Source organism: Nannobrachium achirus (genome assembly GCF_963921795.1).
Source record: "Nannobrachium achirus genome assembly, chromosome: 12".
In the NCBI taxonomy this organism is placed as follows: Eukaryota; Metazoa; Chordata; class Actinopteri; order Myctophiformes; family Myctophidae; genus Nannobrachium; species Nannobrachium achirus.
In genome coordinates this window covers 38,813,016-38,824,018 of record NC_137832.1, presented here as the reverse complement: position 1 = coordinate 38,824,018, position 11,003 = coordinate 38,813,016, and the positions used below count along the sequence as shown (strand labels likewise).

At 41.6% G+C, this 11,003-nt stretch overlaps 1 protein-coding gene across 1 annotated transcript; it reads left to right on the top strand.

The window, feature by feature from the left end:
- The first annotated feature begins 1,449 nt into the window (after nt 1-1,449).
- plk2b (polo-like kinase 2b) lies at nt 1,450-8,394 on the top strand. Its single transcript, XM_080738305.1, has 14 exons — nt 1,450-1,666; nt 1,756-1,863; nt 1,993-2,109; nt 2,350-2,479; nt 2,707-2,890; nt 3,520-3,718; nt 3,905-4,052; nt 4,250-4,344; nt 4,885-5,017; nt 5,642-5,722; nt 5,961-6,120; nt 6,517-6,646; nt 6,975-7,085; nt 7,454-8,394. The coding sequence occupies exons 1-14, from the start codon at nt 1,472-1,474 to the stop codon at nt 7,643-7,645; spliced, it is 1,983 nt and encodes a 660-aa protein (XP_080594431.1). The 5' UTR covers nt 1,450-1,471; the 3' UTR covers nt 7,646-8,394.
- Nucleotides 8,395-11,003: the final 2,609 nt, after the last annotated feature.

Here is an 11,003-nt window from a genome sequence, read left to right as displayed (position 1 = left end):
AAAATGCTGTAAAATGAAAGAATCACTGCAGAATACACTGCAACCTGTAAAAAGTTAGCCTGGAAAACAGACAAATCTGCCATTGAAAAAAAAGAAGGGAAAAAAAAGAAAAAAGAAAAACATTGCCAGATATAGTAAAATGTGATCTAGGGTACACTACAGTAGTATGGCCCATAGTGGTATGGCCAAATTGGCCATGCAGTGATGCTTACTGACGAGGCATCTAAGGCATTGTCCACATGGTGGTGCTAGTGTTCCAAATTAAGAGTCGTGAACAAAAAAGGGAGGGGAGGGGGAGAATACAATTAATGTGAGCCTGAGCATAAGATTTTATTTTATTTATGTTTTAACAGTGTCGTGGAGAGCAATATTTTACCCCATTGGCGACGTCTATAAAGGGTTGGCTAGGATTAGTGTTAATAAGCCATACCATAATGCCTATTGCTATATTCCACGCCTGTTTTGTCCATATGTTTGGCCTCTATTTCTTTTTTCTTTTATTTACCCCCCCTTTTTTGAATATTGACGATAAGGATTACTACGACTGTTATGAAGATAAACAATTGTAAAGGCACAGATCATACCATTTAACTGTCTGCTTTATGTAGTTCTTTTCAATTGATGACATCTACCTATTCCAACTTATTTCTCTAGACTGTTTACGTCTACCATGGGTTATTGAGCAGACAGACGCTTTTTTTTAGACCCTAATAACTCTATGATGAGCGAGTTCACGTCAGCGACCATGTGTTCCGTCAGCTTCAATAATCTTGACACATTCGTCAAATCATATTTACTAAGCATCTAACTTCCGTTGGGTGGACTTCAAAATAAGACGGAGTGTCGGAGATGCTCAAGAGACCTGTTAGACCTGGGGTGTATATTTTTTTACCACTTGATCCCTAGTGTCCATATTCTAATAGAAATGTACCCCAAAATATAAGATCTACAAGCTCACAACGCCTCGCCTCGTGCTGCCAATAATTTTTGGCAAAGCGCTTTGGTGTATTGGGGGAAAATATCATACTATCAGAGTGAAAGGTCTGACGGTTCAAGTGGTTAAATATCTGAAAACACAAATTGACATGAATCCAACAAACACTGATAATTGTGCTGTCAAACAATGAGACTATATGGAATCTATTAACAGGTTGTGGCTTGTGGGGGTCCCTGCTTCATCTATTTCTCAACTAAGGGGTCCTTGACCTAAAACATTGAAGACCACTGCTTTAGCTTATTATTTGTGTAGCTTATTATTTGTCAATGCTGCAGTTATTTTGAAGTCCACCAACCAGAAGTCACATGCATATGTAGGAAAGACTTGACGTGCGCAAAAAGGATTGCTGCTGTGCTGACGGAACACTGTGGTGGTGTCATAGAGAGGGAGGGAGACCGCAGGGTATAAAGACACACAGACAGCCTCCAGAATGCATTCTGAGTGAGAGACGCGAAGCTGTCGCACTACCGCTCAATGGAATTACTGAGGAATATTGGACCACAGACTACACACAGTAACAGCAGCAACATTATGTGCGAATCCACACAGAGGTCTTCGGAACCTCGGAGAAAAAGAACGGATGACCGCAGTGCGCCCTCGGAGATGGCCAGAATAATCACGGATCCAGCGACGGGGAAGTGCTACTGCCGTGGGAAAGTTTTGGGAAAGGTGATGATGACAAATTCTAGAAGGCATCTTTTGGTCTCGTTTTGGATTTTACAATACTGACAAAATGTTTTTGTTTTGCCTGTTTCTAGGGAGGTTTCGCCAAATGCTATGAGATGACTGATCTCTCCACGAGTAAAGTTTACGCAGCCAAAATCATTCCTCACACGCGCGTCTCCAAACCTCACCAACGGGAAAAGGTAAGCGCGCAGCGCTCACTGGCTTTATTTTGACAAAATAGGCTATTCACGCATGCAATGTAGCCCTTCTTGGAGTTCTTGCAATGTTGCTTTTCGTGTTTATTTAGACCGTGATGTGTTTCCTCCCAGATTGATAGAGAAATTGAACTGCACAGAATTCTGCACCACAAGCACATAGTCCACTTTTATCACCATTTCGAGGACAAGGAAAACATCTATATTCTTTTGGAATACTGCAGTAGAAAGGTAAGTTATATTATTCAACCACTGTATTATTATTATTACTATTACAGTTAGGCTATTATTAATAGGCTATTACTACTACTACTACTACTACTACTACTACTACTACTACTACTACTATTTCAACTGATGCATTGCACTCAAATCATAGATAGGTTTTTGGCACTATAAATAATTATGCTTTTTGGAGAGGAAAAGAAAAATCACAATAATGTTCCTTACTGTGTTTTTGTCTGTGTGTAGTCATTAGCCCATATCCTGAAGGCACGTAAAGTGCTCACAGAACCAGAGGTTCGCTACTACCTAAGGCAAATTGTCTCTGGGCTGAAGTACCTCCACGAACAAGATATCCTGCATCGAGACCTCAAACTGGGTAAGAGATAATTCTGCAGTATACAAACACACTACAGTGTTGAGACACCAAGTGCATTTTTCATTGTTTCCTTTAAAATTAAACATTCATTGTTTTGACCTGATTATATTCCAGTCTATAATTCCAGCCAATTCATATAGGACAGCCTGGGCAGTGTCATCTGATCAGCCTTTGATCATTGGTTGTATATCGCTGCTCACCGTCTCATACCCGCTCTTCCCCCTCAGGTAACTTCTTTGTGAGTGAGTCCATGGACCTAAAGGTTGGAGACTTTGGTCTGGCTGCCAAGTTGGAGCCAGCAGGAAACCGAAGGAAGACGATCTGTGGCACTCCCAACTACCTGTCCCCGGAGGTGCTCAACAAGCAGGGCCATGGCTGTGAATCTGACATCTGGGCCCTGGGCTGCGTCATGTGAGTAGAGCAAATGGCACATTTACTGTCGGCGACCTCATCATCTGGGAATAATTATTTGTTTTGATTGTGTCCTTTTCTAATATACTGGGAACCACCTGTCCCCTCATGGGAACTAGTCACATATAATGTGATTACAGTATTTTCTGGACTATAAGGCGCACCTGACTATAAGGCGCACTGTCAATGAATGGTCTATTTTCAAACTGTTTTCATATATAAGGCGCACCTGACTATAAGGCGCACATAATAGACGCTACCGTTGCGTTATGCATCAAACAGATGGAGCTGTGCTAAAGGGAATGTCAATGTCAATGAATGATCCATATATAAGGCGCACTGGACTATAAGGCGCACTGTAGTTTTTTGAGAAAATTAAAGGCTTTTAAGTGCGCCTTATAGTCCGGAAAATACGGTATATGTTCTATAATAGAATTGAATAGAACTTTACTATGCAACAATTAAAACATTATAGAGTGCAGCGTATGTTCATCCTCAATGAAATATTGATGCACGCAAGCCATGTATTCCAGTAGCTTGGATTGGAAGGAGTGAAGTTGGTAATTACATGTATGAACACAGTGATGATGATGCCCATTCGCTTACGTCAAGGCTGTCTTGTTTTGTAGGTACACCATGCTGTTGGGCAGGCCCCCCTTTGAGACCACCAACCTGAAGGAGACATACAGGTGTATAAGAGAGGCTCGGTATTCCATGCCCTCCTCCCTGTCCCCTCAGGCCAAGCAGCTCATCTCCACCCTGCTGGCCAAGACCCCCGAGGACCGACCCCATCTGGAGCACATCCTGAGGCACGACTTCTTCACACAGGTGAGCAGAGTAGACAACATTTCATTCACAAGATTGCATACACTGCAACATCAGGTGTCCACTGAGTTCTACTTCATAATTTTACTCTCTCTCTCTCTCTAAATGTCAGTGAGTAGGAGTACAATACTGTACAACATCGCATTCCTTGGCTTCCACTCACGCCTCTTACATAATTTCTCTCTGTAGGGCTTCAGTCCAGAGCGTCTGTCGGCGAGTTGTTGCCACTCAGCCCCAGATTTCCATGTGTCCAGTCCTGCCAAGAGTTTCTTCAAGAAGGCTGCGGCGGCACTCTTCGGTGGCAAACGAGACAAGGTCAAATACTACGAGACCCTGAGTGAGTAGCACATCAACCTTCAAGTTCTTATTCAAAACATTTTAAAGCCTCCTCCTGCTCAAGTTGATGGTCATCTTTGACCACTTTTTACACATTTGTCTTGCAAATGTTACCCTTTAATGTCTATGTTTCAGTGGCATCACAATTTAGAGGCCCTGATCTGATTGTATTAAATATGGGGTAATTTTCTTTGCTAGATAAACTAAGCAAAGAGGAGGAGGAGATTTACAAGCTGCAGCATGATCTGAAGAGAACTGTTATCAGCCAACAACACAACAACCAGCTTGCTGAGGTAAGCATTACTATTTGTCCACATAATAAGTGTCATCAAATGTTTTCATGTCAAACACCCCATATCAAACACCCCCTATAAGAACCTTTTTGTGTAAACATTTTCAAGATTTCGATTGAAAATGGCAGATCAGCAAGCTCACAGCCCATCACATCGCAACCCATTATGAATTTGTGAGCTTGCTGATCAGCTATTTTCAAATAGCCAAAGTATAAAATGGGGTCAAAGTGGTTCCATTGATTCTAATGCTAAAGTATCTAATTTTACGGGTGACACCTCTTTGAGAACCACTGATGTAGGCCCTATGCTCAGCAATTGACCATGAAATGAAAGGGTAGTGTTTTGATATTACAATCGGAGAGACAACAGTGAGTCATTCTTATGCGGCGGTAGAGTTTATAACGAGCACATTTTTAGCAAAAGGCCCTTTTGCCCAAGTATTCTCGCTAACATTCATCGATAACAAGCAGCTGCTGAGTCACAGTAGAGATCATCTCAGTTCCACGTCTTACTAAATCCTCCGCCTCTTTTCCATCTCAGGATGGAAGGCCTCTTCCGCCATCTGCAGAAAGACCTGTTGCCGTGGCAACAGAGGGCCAGTCACCGACGGCGCGAGATACCATTCGTCTGATCGTCAGAGGGAGTCTGGGGAGCTGCAGCAGCAGCAGTGAATGTGAGTTCCTGAGCCCCCCGTTCACACCCGCACAACTTTTAATCTCTAGCCGAGTGGATTTGGATTTTGGGTGTTATTCAATTAATCAAACATATATTTCTTGTTGACATACTGTTTGCTGAAATCATACTATGATCACAGTCGTAGATCACATCAAAGTGATCCCAACTACCCAAAATCCAAATTTGATCTACTTGGATAGGGACTAAGGTTTTGAACTCTTGGTCCCTTTTGCATCATCCAATATTACTTATTGGGTGATACTTGTGTTTTTAGTGTATGCTGCTACATGTAGCAGCATACACTAGAACACTTGTTCTCAACGTTTAGTGTGGGGACCACCAGCGCCCAAACAGACAGTTACATTTCAAGGACCCCCAGTTTGTTATGTATTCGGCCACATAACCCTATTTGATACCAGTTCTTTAGCTCTTACACCCCAATCTACACTGTATAATCCTCAGAGTTACAGACCCATAACCGGTCCCCGGTCCCGACATTGAGAAACAGTTCACTAGAACAACAATTACATTTCTGAGAGCTGTTACTAGAGTCACACTTTGACACAACGCCATATTGATATGACCGGAAACCAATTAACTTTTCCTGTTGTTGTTCCTTAAGGCCTAGAGGACAACACCACAGGAAGCGTGGCGGAGACGGTGGCCAGCGTCTTCAGAGGATGTCTAGAAAACATGCCTAAAGGTAAGGCTTATGGATTTTATTTTCCCTAAACGTTTAGCTGAAAAAAATCAAAAACAAAAGATTTATATACATCTACATGATGACCTAGAGCACAATAATCCAAGAAATACTCAATGAGAAGTCAAATGTACCCATACGGGTCCATTTAGTCACATATGTACAGGATTTTACTGTGTAGAAAAAAAAATCCACACAATTCTTTTCTAACAGTCTGGTTCCCTTTTCTTAACCCCTGTAGCCGAGGAAATTCCCAAAGGCTCTGGAAGCAGCAACCTTCAGTGGGTCACTAAGTGGGTGGACTACTCTAACAAGTATGGCTTTGGCTACCAGCTTTCTGATCACACCGTGGGAGTTCTTTTCAACAACGGCACTCACATGAGCCTCCTGCCTGACAGGAAGTAAGTACTGGAACAGTGGAACTTGCTTTCACCACACTGGCATTCAAGTCAACATATATGTGATTGTGAGGCTTTTAACAAAGCACACCTTTAAAAGGGCACCTTCAGCCACTGAACAAAAGCAAATCAATATACCTTAATGGAATTCCATAACCTTTTAAAGTTATTATTTTCCCTCAACGAGTACTTGACTAAAGGTTTCTATTTTGACTGTGGGGTGTGCTGTTATGGTTGCAGCTAATGACATACTGTAGTAGTACTGTACTGAAGTCAAGTGCTTGCCAGCAGTGCAAATATGGAGAATAACTTCTGTGAATCCATTTATGGTTATTTTGTGATGAATTTGTTTATCTGGGTCTTTGTTAACCCTTTGTCTCTTCCCCACCATCTGCCCAGGACCATCCATTACTATGCTGAGCTGGGCCAGTGTTCCGTCTTCCCAACCTGTGAGGTTCCTGAACACTTTGTGGGACAGGTGACCGTGCTCAAGTACTTCTCCCACTACATGGAGGAGAACCTCATGGATGTAAGTAATCACCTCTTCTCCTCACATCACCCTAGGGTTGGGCAATATAGCCATATTATCCAATCCACAAGCTCACAACAGGTCACATTGCTATTTTTGATAATGTATACAATCATTTTTATATTTGTGTCAGAATACCTATATATCATCACACATCAATATCGAAGTATTTGCACAAAATAATTGTGATTTTGACTGTATCGCCCATCCCAGCCCATCCCTATACCACGCCTTCTTCTGTTTTTTCTTTGTGTTTGAAAGAACCTGTTTTTTTCTGTCCCCCCATACCTTTCTAATCCCAGTGTGTTTTGTTCTTGTGTCTTGTTAGGGTGGGGATCTGGTTGGTATGACGGATACACACATGCCCAGACTCTACCTGCTGCAGTGGCTCAAGTCCGACCGCGCCCTCATGATGCTCTTCAACGACGGCACGTTTCAGGTAAACACGCCAGCTAATTGCACAAAATGCTGCTGTATGGCGCCATAGCAGGGCATGTTAAGAGCAGTGTGCTTTGGTTGAGATATGTGACCTGTTATCATTGGCAAATATTCAAATCGTGAGGAGGAGCAAGGCTTGGCATATCAAAAAACACTGTAAAAAGAAGAGGAAAAGTTAAAACCGGGAAAGCATCTGTCATTTTAGATTTTTTTGTTGGCTATTCAGAAATGGCAGATATACAAGCTCACAGCACGTCACTTTGTGCCGCGCTACAAGCTTGTACATGTGCTATTATTTTATTGTTTTTATTTTGTAGATTAAACATACAATTCGATCTAAGTAACCATCCTTTTTTATTTCTTCTGCAGGTCAATTTCTACCATGACCACACAAAGATTATATTATGTTGCCAAAAGGACGAATACATGTTGACATACATCAACGAGGAGCGCGTCTCCACCACCTTCAAGCTCAGCTCCTTGCTGACGGCTGGCTGCCCCACAGACCTGCGTGAGCGCATGGAGTACTCTCTCAACATGCTGCTGCAGAGGAGCAGCTAAACCCAGAAGAACGTGTTGGGAACAGTCTAGATAAAGTGCCCTAATGGACCTGCTGCTGGAGCGCTGCAATGGAATCCGGAAGTAGAGGGCAGCGCCACGCGCGTGGGATCTTTAGAAGGGATTCAGAGCGGCGACTAGACTGTTCATTCCTGTGTCTTGGCACCTTCATGACTCACTCAGCTGAGGTGCAGGCGTGGGGGGGGGGGGAAAGGACTGATTCAATGAAAATGGAAATGTGTGGCAGAAGAGGGGCGATGTGTATGTTGATCACCAGACGAGAGGAAGTGAGAATGTAGGTACGAATGAATGGGACAGAGGTGCGGAGGCTTGAAGGTGCAGAGGAACACTGGGCTGGCCCCAGTGAAGTTGTTTATACTGTAGAGTGAAACTCTAAAAACCCAATTCTCAGAATGATAGCTGAGCTATGCTTTGGGTTATTGTACATGTTGTATATTGTAAACGGGTAGCTCTGCAGTGCAGAGAAAAGGGAATGTAGTAAGATAACATCACACAGGAAGATAACGTCACACTAACTATTAAAACTGTGATTCATTCTCATGGCGGACAGATGGATTCAGCCTGCTGGGCTGGGAAGACGTGGAATGGGAGGGAGTTTGCAGGAGAATGACGTGCTACAGAACCACTAAGGATGTCTTTAGAGACATTATCATCTTGTTAGAAACTGTAGTAAATAACTTATTGTGGACAAAGTGCAGTATTTATTTATTTAATAATAAAGAGAATTTTCTAAAAAAGAAAAGAAAACAAATGCTTGATTGTGTCTATTCATTCATTCCACATTCTCAAATACTGTATGTCTGCTGTCATCAGCCTCATAGAAGTATTGTTTAACAATTTTGGATTTTAGGATATCTCTAGATCTGAATGGAATACAACACCTGCATGTGACTACGGAGATACTGTATGTATGCATTTACAATTGATACAGAGCGATTCACAGTTATCAAGGACAACACAAGGTACATCTCTCCTTTGGTTTTATGAAAGTAAAATTGAGAAACAAACAATAAGTGATCTCACATTGGACTGTATGATGGTGAGTTTCTCGTATTTTATTAGGTGAATGCAATAGGACCGAGGAGAGGTTTGTATTAAAACAGATAAGCATCAAGTCTCACACAAAGAAGGTCTTTGATTAGACTTGCAGGAAACATCCACTTGGGTCGGCCAAGATCGATGATAAACAAGAGACTCTGGGACTGATTACACATAAGCAACTCTTTAAATCCCCCACCCCTCTGTGGTCGTTACTGAAGCTTCTTCATCTGTGATGAACACAAGATGACTAACAGGACTGACAGACTGCATAAGTGGCAGCAGACTGAACAGACGGATGGATATAAAAGGGGCAGTGAAATATACTTGTGGGATTGGACAAACTGATGATGTCAGACAGACAAAGATCAGAAGATGCAGTATACTGAGAGCTGAGAAATGCGGGAAAAGGAAGACAGAAAGAGAGCTAGTTTAAATAAAAACTAATTGGTGAAAACACAGGTAATGATTGACTGGCACCTCTGAAGGATACAGTATGTTCACCTTGTTTTCTTTAGAGCCATTAACCTGGAATATCCATAACCATGGAAACAAGAAACTGCAGGAACCTGCTTAGAGACCTCAATTAGTGGATGTTATTGTAAGGTTGGCTACTGTAAAATTATATTTGATATTTTACATTGATTGTTGGAACTCCTTTCACCTTCAAAGACTGTAGGCATTGAGAAGGAAATGCAGCCCCTGTAAAGGATGGTCTTATATCAATGAGGTTTATAGTATGGGCAGTGGTGAACAGTAATGAAGTACATTTACTTGAGTCCTGTACTTAAATATACATTTGTTGAGTATGTGTACTTTACTTTGTATTTTTTTGATACTTGTGATTTTCAGTTCACTACATTTCAAAGAGAAATGTAGCCTACCTTTAACTCCATAACATTTTTAGGAAGGGAAAAAGTGCACTTTAAATTATCCACTCAAGCCCCTTTTCAAATAGTTAAAATATACAAGCTACAAGGTATTCTTTCAAAAGTTCTGGAGAATCTTAGAATTTGAGTGATATTGATATGATATTATGATATGATATTGATATTAAAAAGAAACTGAATACTCCAGGAGTTTAACTCAAGTACAATTTCATTGACCATCTTCATCACTTGTAGTGGAGTAATGTACTGGGGTTGAGTATTTTGTCCACCTATGACGAGGGGCTTACGGTAAATCAATCAGTGTTAAAGTATGATGGATAGCATTAAGACACCAGAACCCCAGAAGATGTTTAGAATTGGACGTCAGAAGATTGGGAGAAAGCTGTTTCTTAGATCTAATTTCCAATGATTGACATCGGTTCGTGCCAGAGGTTGTTTGGTGTGCTCATGGTGATATGTCCAAACATGTTCTTAAACCTCTGAATACAACAGAACAAAGTCATTTAGGTTCTTGGTGAGGGACGGAGCCATGGAGTAACATTGCTGACATTTCTATTAATCTTAAGCAGGGGTCTTCAATGTGTTCAGGCCAAGGACCCCTTAGCTGAGAGAGAGATGAAGCAGGGACCCCCTCTACATATTGTATAAATGTGTGATGCAGATTTTCATCGATTTCATAGATAGATTCATAGACATCACTGTCATCTGTCTATGTTGGATTCATGTGTATTTTCAGACATTTAAATCGTCGATATTTTGTAAACTAGACCTTTCACTCTGTACTTGGTCTGCCCTTTTTTTTACCTCTACACCAAACCTATTTGCCGAAAATAGCCGATCTACAAGCTCTCAACGCCTCGCGCTGCGGGTATGTTGCCTGGAGGAGTACGGCAGAGGCGGGAAATGGCACTGCAAGGCATTGAGAGCTTGTAGATCTGCTATTTATTGCTAAAGTTCAATTCAGTGAGGGTTCAAGTTGTTAATTTAAAATAAGTATCCTATCACACAAGGATTTGGTGGTCCCCCTGTAGTAACTAGGACCTATTAAGATTTATTAAGAAAATTATTGATTGCTGCCGATCTACATTTATTGTATGAGAGTAGGTATTGACCTGGCTGAGTATCTGTCATTTAGGACTAACACGGATCTTTGAGTCATCCTTTAAGATTTTGTCTGTGGATATCCCTGCGTTTAAATAATGAATGTCTCATGAATAAACATCCCCACACCGGAAAAAAATAGAACAGGAAGTGCAAGGAATTATTCATGACAACACTTCCAGGTCTGTGTTCATGGTGCTTGACCATAATGGCTTGGATGTTGGGTCAGACTGACTGCTGAATAGAAATAGAACCCATGCAGCAGCAGTAGCCTAACTGACATCAGATTATCTACCCGCAGAGACAAAATC